The following is a 16,390-nucleotide window of genomic DNA, read 5'->3' as shown; positions in this document are numbered from 1 at the left end:
GCGCCACATAAGACCCAGTCACCTCTTTGGCATGGGCAAAATCAAGGGTAAGGAGAGTGGACTGCGAGTCACTCCCAGACCTCAAGGCTACAAACACTTGGACTCTTCCGACTTGAGAAGCAAATTGGTTCGACGCTTACGAGCTCATCGAATCGGTCATTCCAGGCCAAAAGGAGCAATCTACTCCCTTTACTGAGTTACTTTCAGCTCGGGAGTGGGGGGCAATTGGTGAGGGCGGATTTGGCCCTCCAATGACATTGTGACACGTGGCATCTCAAAACAATTGGGTGACACCCAGTCAACAACTTACCTTAGCCAAGATGATGGTGACCTGGCACATGCGCCGAACTGGCGACTTCGACCACAATTCAGGTCGGATAGAAGCGCATCGTCTAGGGCCAACCTGTAGCACCTCGTCACTGGCCGAAGTGACCTCGACACAAGGAGCGACATCCCTCAAGGTCGTGCTAGCCTGATTGAGGTCCAGGTGGCGACCTGCAAGGCATGCTTGCCAACAAATTCGGCATGCATATCCCAACACTCCCACGATCCTTGGAAGTTGGCTCACGTACTGAACGTTTCAGAGGATGGTCAATGTGCATGGCGATTGCCTCCGAGAATCTCGGACCACTTAGACGACCTCTCGGAAGTAAGCATATTCTAGTTCTCATACTTTATGATTTTTAGCTTGTAGTCTACTATGAGAGTACTAACTTAAGCATCGTAGCGACCTCGCCGAGTTACCCATCTCGGGTCCTTTGACATTGATTCCTTGCAGGTCTCTAAAGAATTACGAAACTCAACAATCAATCCAGCTCGGCGGTCTGGCCAGCTCACCACATAATCTGCCTCCAGCTCGGCCTGGTTAGATCGGCACCTGACCTACCCCCTGGTCAGCCCGGCACCTGCTATGCCCTTTGGCCCCCTAGTCAGCTTGGCACCTAACCTGCCCAGCTCAGCCCAGTCAGTTCGGCACCTAACCAGCCCAGCTCGGCCAATTAGCTCGGCACCTAATCTGCCCCCAACTTGGCCTAGTCAACTCAATATCCTAAGTTCTCCACTTCAGCCTCCGAGTCATCAGCCACTTGGAAGCGGACCAAATGATGAGGTACTTAGCCAAAAATTGATTCATCAGACACGTTCCGCATTTTTTAAAATTTTGAACCTAACCGTCACCTGCTAACCGGGTCATCGAGATTGACGGTTCAACCGTCCAAGTTGACAGTTTATTGACTTGATCAACAATTTTTTTATTAAAAGATAGGTTTTAATGAAACTAGAACCGGAAATATGGCCGGTGATGATTGAAACGGTTCGACCATCCAGGTTAAAGGCGGGTTAAAAACATTAAATAAATCGATTAGTTACATCAAAGAACGTTAGTTTTGATTAGGATGTAACAGCTAATAGCAAACTCACCACAACACAATAAAAAACTTTTTTTTAATTTTTTTATTTAGGCTGAATTTGGAAGGAGTACGAATGCAAATATGTAGAGGGTAAAACCTTCGGGGATGTTTGGAACCGTGTTCATTTTTCAAAAAAAGTTGTGCCACGTCAGATCCACATAGGCGTTTCAACAAACGCTCATGTATCTTATTGTTTGGTTCAGCCGATTATTAAAAAATCCGACATGCATCGAAAATCGGGACCACATCGAATTTGGCATTTCATGCATTGGTGAACCGTCCCCCCCCCCCCCCCCCAACGGTTGATTGATGTGTATGTGGTGCTTACCTGTCAGCACATATATGAAAAACGGTGATGAAAATCACCTTACCAAATAATATAGTGTTGCTCACTACCTATGTGGCAGAAGCATATTTTTTTTTTTTTTTGTAAAAGACAGATCTTGAAAGCATGGACATTTTTTCTTGAAAATCGATCTCAAAAGTATCTCACACCGCCAAACACCATGTTATATTTTATATGTATTTACGCTGTACATATTTACATGTGTACTACTTCCAACTGAACCTTATGAACAAACAAAAACTATTAAGCAGCACTTGGGGGGGAGAAAAGAGGTAAGGGGAAGTTTTTAATGGTGCATGGCACCGAATACAAAAATAATAATAATAATAATAAATAAGAAGAATTATTGTCATGGTGAGCTGAGCACATTTCCGGGATGTTATAAGACTAAAAAGCAGTAGGTAGGTATGAAACGCTGCACGGTTTGGTCCTCGCCCCTTGCATTTCCATGCTTGGTTGTTTGTGCGGTGTTGTCGTGATTGGAAAATATATTAATAAATAGGAGAGGCTATTTTACAAATTGGGCGTTTGGTCTAGTGGTATGATTCTTGCTTTGGGTGCAAAAGGTCGCGAGTTCGATTCTCGCAACGCCCCGCTTGTCATGAATGCGTTGATATATGACCAAAATAAATTATCATCCAACTATTCATGTCAAGCATTTTTCTTTCTTTTTTCTCGTTCATAGGAAATGATAAATAAATTGAGCAATTTAAATGGAGAAACTATTTTCTTTTATTGAAATAAAAACTGGGGGAGATTATACATCCTAATACTACTCTTGTCCAACCTCACAGCCACATCCCATGTATTAGATACATCTCCCATAAATAATAAGAGAAATATCTCTGATATACAGCTGAGACATGCTGTGAGAAGCAGATCAGGACTCCCAGGTGTGAGGGTATCTACTCTCCAGACTCCAAATAACGGCCCTGAATTCTTTGGCAAGGGTTATACATCTCCAGTCATTCTTTTCTCTTTGCTAAGCAATTTATGACAATCTTTGAATCTTTTTCAACCCATATGCTTCTATGTTCACTGGATACTGAAATTTTGTGGGCCTTTTTAGTGGCCCAAAATACTCTACCACATTTATGGTTGTGCTCTCTTAACAGTCCCGCAATTGCAACTTGGATTTTGTTTCCTATACCACGCAATGCAACCGAATGAGCACATGCCTTGGATAATGCAACCGAATGAGCACATACCTTTGATGCATTAAAGTTACCCTTAAGATATCCCATTGTGGCAAGCTTTTTAAAACCGGACATGACAATGAACCGTTTTGGGTCCGTTTCTCAAGTCAACGGTTTTGGCCAAAAGACTGTTTTAACTTTTAAGGTGAAATAGAACTGATCAGATGACCGATTCTCAATTTTTCCCATCCAATTGTCAAATCCAATCCGGTCCGGTTTTGAAAACACTGCATTGTGGGATGGGTTCCATTATTTTACCCAAATCCAGTTATTACCTCGTTTTACTAAGTTTACATTTTCATTGACTTCTATAAAATCACAAAAAACAATTCTTGCTCTTTCTACGTTTGTTGTTGGGCCCCATATTTGTTTTGATTTCTTTTCCCACTTTTTTTATCAAAACATAAAAATATTAAGTAGAACTAGGAGAATTATAGTCTCTTTCTGCTACCAGTAGTAGTGATGTTAAATTTACAATGATTATATGCCAGATGATGGGCAGCAGAAGTTCTTTCCCCACTTTTGGGATATTAAATTTTTTTCCCCACTTTTGGGATTCCACAAGAACTCAACGAGGAGATTTGGTTCTTCCCAGTAATTTGGGAAGTTATTTCTCATTGCAATCCTTAAGGCTTGGGATAATATCTTGTAGTCTTGTACAATCATTCAATTTTTTTTCTCATCAACATATATATAGTAAATATTTTTTATAATTCTTACTTTTTTGTTTAAAAAATAAAAAATAATAATTTTATACATATAATTTTTATTTTTTATTTAAAAAAAAAACTTGGTTTATAGTTGAGCTCGAGCCGAGCCAAACTTGAGCTTGATACTATTCCTACGATCCAAGCTTGAATAGCCAAATATTCGGCTCAGCTCGGCTCAAATTCACCCCTACCTAAGGTTCAATGTATCGATACACCCAATACATTGAATAGGGTGTATTGAGTGTTTTGGTTGTACTTTTTTTTTCAAAATTTATTTTTTGGGGCCGATTTAATGTCAATGTAACCCTTGAAATGGTCAAAACCCCAAAAAAGTCCAAATTTAATGTACCAGTGACCTATTGATATGATACGTTTTGATTGACACAGGTTGATGTATTATGAAATTTTGATCCTTGGCTCGGAGCAACTATATAATGGGAGCAACTAAAAACTATAGGGAAAATTCCCGATTAGTACCATGTACTTTGGATCTATTGTCACTTTGGTCCCCGAACTTTAAAATACGACAATTCAATACCCAAACTTTCAAAACATGACAATTCAGTAGCTACCATTAACTAGCTGTTAATCAACCATTTAAATGATATTTAAAAATACATAAATACCCTTTGAGTGTCATCTAGTTTTCTTTATCAACTATCCAAACATTGACAAACCAATTAATATTGCCAAGTCCTTACCTCTTCTATTCAAGAAAATTGGGGTCGCCAGAATGCCCATTCAAATGTCACTCCAACTTTCTAGAATGGAAGAAGCAAGAATATGGGACCATTAATTTTTTATCAATGTTTAGATGGTTGATAAAGAAAATTAAATGACACTCAAAGGGCATTTATGTCCTTTTTAAATACCACTTAACGACAAGTTAACTATTGATTAATGGCAGGTATTGGATCGTAACGTTTTAAAATTTTGAATACTGAATTATGTACTAGGCACAAATGAGAGGGTATTTATAAGGAATTTTCCCAAAACTATATAGCGGCACTGGGCTAAAGCCGTGAATCACAACACTCAATGTATAAATTTGATCCCACCTTCAATTGGCTGTGATTTCACTGTTATAGTGGATTTCCCCTCAGGCGATAAAAAGGGATCCACAAGCCGCAGCTAGGCACCTGCCCCTGAAATCTCTGATAACATCATAGGAAGCTTTATTATTAGGGAAAAAAAAAAAAAAAAAAAAGACCAACTCATCCTCTCCTGTACTTGCCAATACAAGCTTTCAAAAACATACTGATCCATATTGTCCAAAGGGTTGGAGTCATATTGCATAGAAGGAAAGGTTTTGAGGATTTGCCTTTTGCACACATTTGAAATCACTTATCCAACCATTCTGAAAACTCAGAAAATTGTTTGTTCCTTATCTTGGCAAAGAATACAAGAGGGGAATTGATAACATTCCCCTTCCAAAGCAATCGATTCACAGCAAGAGCCTTATTTGAGATTTTCCATAAAAAATACGTTATTTTTTGCTCCACTGGTAGAGACCAGATTGTGTGCCAAAACTTCTTTTGGCTAATATTTGAAGAGTTAAGACTTTATCTCTACTTGTAATAGCGAAATAGGCTGACTTATCTGTAAAAATTCCTTTAGAATCTGGAACCTATCTCAGAGAGTCTTGCCAAGAGAAGTGGGACAGATTGATAGCATAAATTTTTCTTGCTGCTTCATCCGGGAAAAGGGAATTTATTAGATCAGTGTTCCAAGATCCACTAAAAGGCAAGAGAAGGTATTTTACTTTTGAAGGTCCTAAGGGCCCTGGACTTGGCCCCATAACCCTGAACCCTTCAATCCTTGGGATCCAAGGGTGAGCCAGATGTCTACATCTTACCTAAAAAGGGAATTTTTCTTTCCCTTTGTTTTTGCAAATTCTATTCCAGCTGACCCATTAAACAGGACATAGTGCAACTTGGAAAGGCAGCTACAACTGCCTTTAACAAAACCTCTAGGAGAAAGTAGGTTTTAGTGCCAAAAAGTTTTTTTCTCAATTCCCTCTCCAAGATAGCTGAAAGTTTTCATATTGAACCTTCCGAGAGAAGCAGAAAGGCCCAAATAGATGGAGGCGGCAACTTTTAAATGATGATCCTTAGCAATGATTTTTCTCAGGTAGGATGAACACTTTACTGAACAAAAAAAATCTCAGATTGAGGGATTCACTTGTTGGGCGGAGACCCTACTGTATTCTTTTTTCTTTGATTGCCTCCAATCCTGTTCACCCAAAGTACCCAATTACCCAACTGGACTCGATCTAAAAATTATTAAAAAAAAAAGAAAAAGTAAATTATTCCACATTATTTTTCAAACTATTTTACATCAAAATAATTATAAACAATATTTTGCAACAACTAACACGTGTACATTGTGCTTGGAATAACTTTGATCAACATTTCTAAAAATGGCCATCACATCATCTGATAACCGTGATTCATGGTGCCACGCTGCCACTGACGTTCGAATATCATTTTGCACATCGAATAATACAATAGAAAAGCTAAAATAATAGTTCGCAATGAACTCTCAAATATTAGTTCCGATAAAACTTTGTGAAGATTTCTCATATCATTGGGGCCTTTCGCCAGTAATCCTGTAAATATTACAGATATCTGCTCCGCTACCCATTGTGGCTATGTTAATACATGGGTATCTCCCTTCAGTTTCACTCGAGAAAAAGAACATGACAGTTCAATTTCCTTGATGAATATCAGCACTGTAATGCCTACTTGTACCTAACCACCTGTGCCTTTGTCCCTGGCGTTTTTTCAGGGACTAGCATTCCTATTTATTATATCCAACGCAACGCTTTTACTGTTTTTTAGAAATTCATAGCTCTTTACAGGGTCGGCATTGCTCAATGCAGACTTCAAGTTGAAAAAGAGGTCATAATACATCTTAGTTAATACTTGCATGCCCTTTGTTGCATCCATCAAGGAAAAATCAGCAAATCCATTTCCATCAAAATGATCACGGGGCTTCAGCATCTCTTCTGCTTCATTTTCTGCGTGAACAGATTTTGTTCCTGGTGACAATTTTTGCGCCAACCGGGTTTCCACCCGGACACTTACCACTGCTTCCAACTTTGCAGCCATGACAGCAGCTCGAGAAATGCATGAAGGTGGCAGCTGCAAGGGTACCAACAGTTTGAATTCAAATGACTGGAAAATGTCACCAAACAACTCTTTCTGAACACCTTTCTTTCTTTCCTTTTTTTTTTCATAGCAGTGGTGGTGTGGCATAGAGGAAGTAAATCAGCATCAAGAATTGAAGTACAATCTAACCCTTCAGACTACAGAATCTGAATAGAAAAATGTCCTGCTAGGACAACATCCAGAAATATTGGTATGCCAAAAGTTGAAGATTTCGTGTTAAATTAGTAAAATTTATCCAACTTCACCAGGTAAAAAAATTCAACTATTCTTCAACGGAACTATTCTTAAGGGCATGAAATAGACGCCTGACATATTGCAATATTCAACAATCTAGTGAATGAAAAAACATGCATTTTGAAATAGGTGACAATTAATTAAGGCAAGTTTAGTTTATTAGTTGACAAATGTTAAAATAATCCTATATTGTTACTATTATTTTTAATGTCATTTTCATTTTTGTTATTTTTTAGCAGTGTTACTGAAGTAGTTCATTTTTAAATCTGTTTTTATTATTCTTGTTTCCTAAAACAAGGCAGCCATTTTTGTGAATAAAAAAATATATCCAACAAAGAGGCAAGTTAAAATAACAACAACTCACCTGAGCAAGTTGGGCAACATTAAGTCCAAAACTCTTGTCTGATAAGCCAGGTATAACCTTATAAAGGAAAGTAATGTCCCCATGATCAACATTCCCAACACTCTGGTCTGATTTGAAGTCTGAAACGCTGGTTTTCTGTGATGCCAAATAAGAAACATGGTATGCCCCAACAGAGTCTGAGAATTCATCCTTGATATCAGCAATTTTAGGATAGTGGGTAACAAAGAGGATCATGCATTTCTTCTGCTTGAGAAGGTAGTGCAAAGTTGCATAAGCAATGGCGACACCATCATGTGTGCTTGTACCTCGCCCAAGTTCATCAATTATCACCAGCGAATTTGAGGAGCAATTGTGGAGGATGTGTGAAGTTTCATTCAGTTCTTCCAAGAAAGTGCTCCTCCCTTGCTGAATACTATCGGATGCCCCCATTCGGGTGTGGATCCCATCTAGCACATGCAACTTTGCTGATGATGCTGGTACATACGAACCAACCTGGAAGGAACATGGGTTTGTTTGATGGAGCAGTGACATGAGAATGATCGCCTTCTACATATCTTAGCAAGTTGAGAAGCAATATGCACAATTATGACTTGAAGATAATTCCAACACTTAATAATGAAGAGCAGTAAGGTGAAGTTCACTTGAGTGGGGCAAGGGACACAGAGAAAAAGAAAAACGAAAAAAAAACTGTTCTCAGGGAGGTATTGAACGATTATATATAATCATGCCCTATTTGCTAGAATAAAGTTTGACCTCTCATGCCAGCAAAATAGCAAGCCTAGAAATTGTCTTCATTCCTCTATACAAAGAAAAAAGTGAAACAACATTTAAAAAAAAAGATTTAAAAACCGGACTGGACAAGAAAACATTTTAGCCACCGGTTCCCGGGCCAAACAATCCGACTGTCCGGTTCAAATGGATGGTCTGTTCTGATTTAAAATAATAAAAAATAATTAAAATAAAAAAAGTCAAAACTGTTATCCAGGCCGACAGGTCGATAGTTCGACCGCCCAGGTCAGCAGGTCACTGACCAAATCAATGGTTTTTGGGTGAAATGGAACCGGTTTCCTGACCAATTGCTGGGTCAACCGGTCTGACCGTCAGGTCCGGTACGGTTTTCAAAACCATGTTTGAAAAGGTGTGTATCTGTGTGTAATAACCACCAAGAATTAAAAAAATATATATAAAACCAAGGGTAATGCTTGAAAAGGTAAAGATGTTCCAATTCTTCAGAAGAGATGCCTTTTGGAATTTTACACCATGGAAAAATCAGCAGTGTGTGCTTGTGTGTGTTTCATCTGGTTTTCCCTTTTTCCCTCCCTTTCAAGGACAATTTATTATCAATTAAAAAGCAGAAAAATGGGAATATTCAAACCATATTTGGAAGATATTTGTTTCAGTGGAAGGGGATTAACTAGGGATCTGTTGGTACTCCAATTTGAACTTTCATCATTAATCCTGAAGCTGATGAAAAAGCTCAGTCTACCTGAGCCATTATAGTAATGAGAGCAACTTGACGAATATAGCAACTCTTGCCACCCATGTTTGGTCCTGTGATGATTTGACAGTATTCTCCATCTGCATGCAAGTTGGTATCATTTGGGACAAAATTGTCCTGTAATGTAGCCTCCAGAACCTGAGGAAAGAAAAATAAATTATGTATAAGTTGCATAGGTGGCAGTCTATTAAATAATATTACAAGTTAGACCCAAGAAGTAAAAACTTGTCATTAATTGGGAGTAGGTTTCCTTATTTCCAGTATTGACTTGGTGACTCAGTGTAGTTACCATGCAAAAGTTTTGTAAAACTGATATGATGTGGTGCAGGAACTTGGGCAGGAGTAAGTTAAAACCAGTGTTTTAAAAGGTGTGCCTCCAGGCGAGGCACTCCCAAAATGCCGCCAGAGGCACTGACACCTCTGAGGCGTACGCCTCATGTGCTTTTGTCATGAGGCATGCCAAAGGCGTATGCCTCATGCGCCTCATGAACACCTCATATAAAAAGACTGAAAAAAAAAGAAAGAAAAAAGGAAGGAAAGAAAAGGAAAAGAAAAGAAAGGGAAGGGAAGAAAAGATAAGGGGAAAGAAAACGGTCTGCCCCCGGCCCTTTCGGCTGGGGGGCTTTGCCCCCTAGACCCCTCCTTTCAACTAGTGCTATACTGCTATGCATCTTTATTCTTCTTAATATAAAAGATTTTTATTAAAAACAAAGAAAAATGAGATCCCCCTCCCTCTTCTTCCTCCTTCCTCCTAACCCCCCCCCCCTCTTAAGGAGGCTTACACTCCCTTGTGTTCAGGAGGCTTACGCCTCATGCCTTAGGTAGTGGAACGCCTTGCGTCACGCCTCTGTGTTTTAAAGCATTGGTCCAAACTACAAAGAACCTTCATGTGGCTCTAATTATGGTTTGGCAAGAGGAAAGAAAACAGGGAAAAAAAGAAGGAAAATGAAAAGAAAAAAAACAAAAAAAAAAAGAGAAGTGAAGAATGGAAAGGAAAGAACGGTGGAGGTATGGGGTAGAGTCTCACTATCCCTGTTCCATCCTGAATCCTCTATTAATTTGGAAAAGATGGAACATATAGCCTTATATGGGAGAGTAAATAGGGCTCCTCTTAGGAAAACCCCCAACAGAAATAAGGATGTAGCCATAAACATTTATCAGTCTCTCTGTCTCAACCAATGCCAGAAGCAACAAATTTTAACAATAAAGCATCTATCAATTTAAGCTAGACTCAAGTCGGAACAAAGAGATTAAACAAATAGAGCCTAAGAAACACAAGCATCTAAAAGTTCACTTAAGTAGATGCCCATGTTTTATAGAATATTTAGATGTGAAAATGCCTTCATAGCAATAAAGATCTAATGAAGCCCACATTATTCTGAATGGAAGTCAAATGATGAAGAGTGGCATACCGGATGACGACCAGAATGAATATGTATCTGAACAGGTTCATCACCATCCACAAAAATTGGACAGACATAATTCTGCAATATATACTTTAAAAGAATTATTTATTGATCAAGTTGCATATTTAAGTGTAAACCTGAGAGGTTACAGATACCATAGAAGTTACCTTATTCCTTGAAAGAATGGCAAGAGAATGCAGACAATCCAAGGCAGCAAGTGCTTGAACAGCAGCTTGAAACTCAGGATAATATTTATCAAATCCCATCAAGAAACTATCCCAGTTAGATCGGCAGACAACAGCAAGTTCCTCCTTCGCAAGAGACAATTGATCTAAAGCAGTCAAGACTTCGGGAGGATGATAACGAATTGTTTTTTTTGTACTATTGACCTTAACCCAATTTAATGGAACCTTCACATCTAATGGTAACTGCAACCAATGCTACACAAAGTTAGTATCTCAATTATATTAAACTAATTGCCATTGACCAGGCAGACCCCAAACTGGGTAGCATGCACCAGTTTAACATGAAAAGTGTGAAAGAACCAGATCAAATTACCAGGTTGTATAGTTAAGAATAATAAGAAAAAAACAGCAAATAATATTTTTTTCAAGAGAACAGGATATGAAAAAAACCACCCACAGTAATGGACCAAATGGTCAGAAGAAAAGCTTTTTCACAAGCACAGGAAACCCATCTCCAGTAACAACAAATTTGTTATTAGCTATGAAAACTAACTAAAAAACAATCGAATATTGAAAACAAAAAACCTCTCTGACAGTCACAAGTAGGAAACACCTGTAGTCTGGATTCTGGAAGACATTTTGAAGTTGAAAATATGCATTGAGAAACAAGATATACGTGACCATGCATATATATGGATATACCCATAGACAAAAAAGAAAGCATATCTCGCACATGAGAACAAAACAACAATTAGAAGACCCAGAAAGGCACCAATATAAAAGGCAAGATATACTTAAATAGCAAACCAATAATGTTTGAAGAATACTAAGGATTAAGTTTCAACTCACGACAATGACAAGAAATACTTAAATAGCAAACCGATAATCACCAGCTAGATAGGCTATCTTCATCAAACTTTCTCTGAATCAATTTCTATAGATTACCTCTATTAAGTGTGTAGATCCAGACACACTCATGAATTCCAAATTGCGCATTCCAAGCTGTTTGCGGTATATACCAATTAACAAATCCAACTTCTCCTTTGCCAGTTGAACTGCTGTGCGTGCTCTAGAAACCTGCATGCAAACAACCCAGTTAGGTAAAAAGGGAGTTAATAAAAAAAATCAAAGAAAACACCAATAATGGTGGATGATATATGACTGTCAAAATAAGGCCATGTTTGGGAATGGTTAAAAATAAGAGCTTATTTGGGCCATTAAGCACAAATTGGTATTTGGGAAATAAGCCTGAAATAAGTGCTTATTGTATAAGCCCAAATTTCCAGCTTTTTTTAAGTGCTTATACAATAAGCACTTATTCAACTTTTTTCTTCCAAAATTATCCCTAGTTGAATTTTAAAATACCACTTATAAAATTATCCCTAGTTGAATTTTATAAAAGTACTTTTATGAAAGCACTTTTACAAAATCACTTTTATAAAAGCACTTTTACGAAAGTACTTTTATGAAAGCACTTTTACATAAGTACTTTTATGAAAACACTTTTACGTACTTTTACAAAAGGACTTTATATAAAAGTACTTTTACAAAAGTGCTTTCGTAAAAGAACTTTCATAAAAGTGTTTTTATAAAAGTAATTTAATAAAAGTACTTCCAAAGTGTATATTTTGAAAATTTGAAGGAAAATGAAGGACAAAATCATCACAAATGCTTATTTAAGTGCTTATCAGAGAAAAAAACTACCAAACGCCCAATATAAAATAAGTGCTATTTTAAAAAATAAGCACTTGAAAAAGTTGGGTGCCAAATGCAAGTAAGTGCTTATATGAATAAGCACTTGTTTTTAAACACTTATTTTTAACTTAAGCACTCCCAAACATGGCCTAAGTTTTGCAGTGACACACTTTCAAAAAGAACATGCAGATACCTCTGGAAACTGACCATCAGAAATAACAAACAGGTTTTGCAGATCGCCTTGATCAGCTGCATCCTTGTTCAAGGAAGAAAGGAGTTTAGCAGCATGACCAATAATAGTGGATGATGAGGATGTCAAAATCAATCTACTCAATAGAGGTGAGTGCACAATCTTCTCCTTCACCATTCCAGAACTGTCTCCATCTTCATTGTGAAGTTGCTGAAGTTGTTTTCCAGCAAGTAAAATAGCATTAATGACTGAAATGAACTGCCATTCAGCCAGTGGAACTGTTAGCATCAATAGACAAGAAAAAGAAATAATAGCATCTAATGATAGTTTAGACTATTTAGTTCAGTAAAGCAGATGATGGAAATTCATGAGAACTTCAAAATTGTTAAAACCTTTCTTTATGAATTTTAAGAAGCACCAATCATATAATCAACCATATGCAACCATTCAAACTAAGAGAAAACAATATAGGCAAAGCATCTGTGGGCTGTGTCTATCAAAAAGTAACATAAAGAAAGCCATTTTTTTCCTTCTAAAACCCTTCCAAAAAAATAATAAATAGTATACCTGACTATGATTTTCACAAATCAAATATGCACATGATTGACATGTTACAATTGTGTATCAAATTTGAAATTTTTGTCATATTTCAATGTAATTAAACCATCATATTTTACTAAAATTATATTTCCAAATAAGATTGGAAATTTAATTGGAAAAACAATATCAAGCTTTGGTCAACAGATTGTCAAGTTTTATTATATCATTGGCATAATGAAGAGTTCAGAAGTCAGAACATTCCATAGTCTTTAATAGAAAACATTGGGTGTTTATCAAAATTTTCTGATTTCCTCAGCCTAACTAGTTTTTCCAGTAGAGAAAAAACCTGGGTATGCACATCTGTAGGTGCTTATTAAAGCATTTGAATGATCACAGAATAGTCATGAAACACATCATTTGTTTGACTTCAAGAATTGACAGAATCAGAACCAAGGGGTGTCATTTAAATTAGATAATAATAGAAATATGACCAAGAAAAGGCTGTTTAGCACCTCAGATGCAGTGGCAGTGCGATGGTAAATTCTTGTTATTCCACGCTGAATATCAGGTGACCTTCCTAAAGTTGTCAAAACCGTGGAAAGCAAATAGCTGATTTCAGATTGTGCTGTTAGACAGGACTCATTGGAATCACCAGAGAAGCCCATTGATTTTGCAATTTCAGTGACTGCATCAAGACGAGCACAAATTGAGCTCCTATCACGTAAAGGATGAGCCACCTGCACATAGATTTCACAAGTGAAATAAAAAATAGTGAAACAAATGAAAACATATTAGAATCAGCACATAGCCTAACCTCATACCCAGTGTCTAAGAAGCCTTGAACCAAAAATAGTAACAGTTTGATTCATCAACTGCAGTAAAGACCCATTCTCAGATCCATCTGAGTTATTCCTTAAAATCTGAAAGACCAACAGAACCAATTGTTAGGACAATAATATATGGACAAATAGGAACAAGTATTACTGCTAAATGAGAAAACATTTCAACATTAAATCAACTCCTAGGAGATATGGGGCTAAGAGGGAAGACATACTTGTCCACATAAATTAACACAAAAATCAAAATAATAAGATGAAATTTATGACCTAAATATAAACCTGTTTGTACAAAAGGCCACAAAACTCAAGCATTATTCAACTCATTATGGATAATTCAAATGTCAAATATCAAAAAGGGTCCCAAGGAACTATCCTAAACAAAATCTTAGAAGAGTTTAGAATTACCTCTAATTGTTGAAGGGCATTAGCTGAGAGGGTCATCTCCATTTCAGTGGAGAAAGGCCGAAATGAAGCACCCATGCACAGAATTCTTTCTAAACCAAATTGCTTTAGATGACGAATTGCCAAGGCCAATGCTTGGACAGACAATTCTGGCATGCTTATAATTCCCTGTGAGGAAATGAAATTGAGTTTCAAACATGATGCAACAATTTTGAATCAGATGGTAGAGACTGATAAATGAGAATTCCAACAGAAACAGACCTCAATTCCTAGAAGATGTTTGCACTCTGAGTTTTGTTCTTGATGGTCAACCAAAGTGTCCTCGCTCACGTTCTCATATAAAGACATCACTTCAGCAAGTGCACCCCCATCATTAAAGCACTCCCTTGAGGCACGCTCAACACGAACATTGGATGTGGGGCCAGCATATGCCAGCAATAACTAAAAAACAATTCCCCAATTTCTCAGACTAACAATATAAAAAACATGCCTGTAGTATCCTCTAAACATTCAAAATTCAACAAAGAGATACATAAGTTGATTTCTCCATAATATTTATCTTCCATGAAAGCTTTATAATCATGATTTGGATATGCACAAGACTAAAGAAATGCTTCTTTTTTGTATTTTCCTCGTCATGACCATTGAGACCCCTGGTTGGTTCTGTGAGTCTTTATTTTCTATCGAAATATATGATTTTTTAATTACCTTCCATTTATTTGGTTTGTGACTACATTTTACCCTTTTTATCATAGGTTTGACAGCCAAGAATCCTATATGATAAAAGCAATACTTATTTTGCAGTAGACAGCCGTGCCAATGCACCATAACTGACTGCTATAGTGTTATGTACTTTCCAAGTAAAACTTTTTGTTCCTTCTTTTTTTTTTAACTAAAGGAATTATGCAGTTAGGTTGACTTGATCTAGATTACTAGATACGTAAACTTTAGAGGTAATATGTACCTTCTCTGTTTGTTTAGATAGAGGTTCCCCAAGAAGTATCTCGGCAGGAGATAAGCTCAAAATTACAGACTCAAGACCTGTTCTCGTTACATTATCATTGAATTCCCCATGCACAACATCTCCCGTTGATGTCTCCACCGCAATAAGCCCAATTCTCACATCAAACCCACCCTCTACACCACACTCCCTATTCTCAATCAAAACTCCTTTTTCAACAACACAGGCCAGATAATTGCTAGAAGGGCCACAGCCCTCTTCTCCTCCACCGAGATCCTCGGTTGCTTCAATTGTTGCCTTTGTGTACAAAGCTGAAAGCCCTCTACAGAATGGCCCCAACCGGTTGGACCCATGAGCTTTAATGGCTGCAGTCTCGGTTTGTTTAACTACACCAACCTTATGCCCGGCACTAACAAGTCTCCTGACGTGAACGTTCAACCGAAAAGTCGGAATGCTTGCTGTCAAGAAATTGTGATCGAAGTGCGCATAAATGCCCAAAACCCTAGCTGCAATATCAGCGTCTTCGCCAAAAAACCTGTATTTGTATCCGACTTCGACCATTAAAAGAACGTCAGGATACTTGGCTTTCAGATCAACGACTTGTTGCTCTAGAGGAGTGTACTTAGGGCTCGGTGCAGGAGATTTTGCGGCGGGAGGAGGAGAGTTAGAGGGTTCGAGAAGCTTCTGCAGGAACTTTTGGTGGAGAGAAGGATTGAGCAGAGGAGGAATGGGGTTCTTTGTGTGGGGAGAAAGTTTGGGTTTTTTGGGGTATTGGGTGGGAGATTTTGTTGGGGTTTTGGATGAAGCGAGTTCAAAGGTTCGGGCACGTTTGGAGGGGGAAAAGGAGACTGTAGCAGAGATTTTTGGTGGAGGAGCTGGTCGATTTGACTGAGGAATTGATGGAGAAGATGAAGAGGGAGATGGGTCTTTCGATTTGGGAGAGAAGAAGCGGGAAATAACCTGCTGCTTCAGATTTCCCATGGCTTTTTTTTTTCGTTTCCCTTGTAGGGCGGTTTCACGGGAGTCAATTAGTTATGAAGTTTATATCGGTTGTTGGTTTCGCGCTCTTTCTTTCTTCTCTCTCAGTCGCCCAGTCCCACGCTTGCTCGTGCGGGGCAAGGATAAACGTAAGGTGTATAAGAAAACAATTTTAAGAGATGAATGACTTGGATACGTATAGACATGAAAAATTAAAATACGTAGAAACATGTTAGGAAATTCAAATTTATCTTAAAAAATATATTA

The 16,390-nt window shown here is 37.9% G+C and overlaps 1 protein-coding gene and 1 non-coding gene across 2 annotated transcripts; one reads left to right on the top strand and one right to left on the bottom strand.

The window, feature by feature from the left end:
- Window positions 1-2,277: 2,277 nt before the first annotated feature.
- On the top strand, window positions 2,278-2,349 carry TRNAP-UGG (transfer RNA proline (anticodon UGG)). Its single transcript has one exon. It is a non-coding gene; the product is annotated as a tRNA-Pro (tRNA).
- A 3,846-nt stretch (window positions 2,350-6,195) lies between these two features.
- MSH3 (homolog of DNA mismatch repair protein MSH3) lies at window positions 6,196-16,180 on the bottom strand. Its single transcript, XM_088961776.1, has 12 exons — window positions 15,149-16,180; window positions 14,446-14,625; window positions 14,188-14,352; window positions 13,765-13,863; window positions 13,456-13,680; window positions 12,407-12,661; window positions 11,464-11,595; window positions 10,501-10,761; window positions 10,340-10,411; window positions 8,916-9,065; window positions 7,430-7,921; window positions 6,196-6,804 (listed from the first exon to the last, which is right to left on the bottom strand). Exons 1-12 carry the CDS (start codon window positions 16,124-16,126, stop codon window positions 6,445-6,447), a joined length of 3,369 nt encoding a protein of 1,122 aa, XP_088817902.1. The 5' UTR covers window positions 16,127-16,180; the 3' UTR covers window positions 6,196-6,444.
- Window positions 16,181-16,390: the final 210 nt, after the last annotated feature.

The sequence above is a fragment of the Nelumbo lutea genome, chromosome 1, assembly GCF_056320005.1.
Source record: "Nelumbo lutea isolate HS-2025 chromosome 1, American lotus-T2T, whole genome shotgun sequence".
NCBI lineage: Eukaryota > Viridiplantae > Streptophyta > Magnoliopsida > Proteales > Nelumbonaceae > Nelumbo > Nelumbo lutea.
Note: the sequence above shows the minus strand (reverse complement) of the source record. Positions and strands in the feature narration are given on the sequence as shown.

What these genes read in the sequence shown, in the direction of transcription:
- MSH3 (XM_088961776.1), bottom strand. Translation starts at nt 16,126, where the DNA reads ATGGGAAATCTGAAGCAGCAGGTTATTTCCCGCTTCTTCTCTCCCAAA. An exon ending in ATGCCCTTCAACAATTAGAG is followed by an intron (nt 13,864 to 14,187) that starts GTAATTCTAAAC and finishes TTGGTCTTTCAG; the next exon opens with ATTTTAAGGAATAACTCAGA. An exon ending in TCATTACTATAATGGCTCAG is followed by an intron (nt 7,922 to 8,915) that starts GTAGACTGAGCT and finishes TGTTCCTTCCAG; the next exon opens with GTTGGTTCGTATGTACCAGC.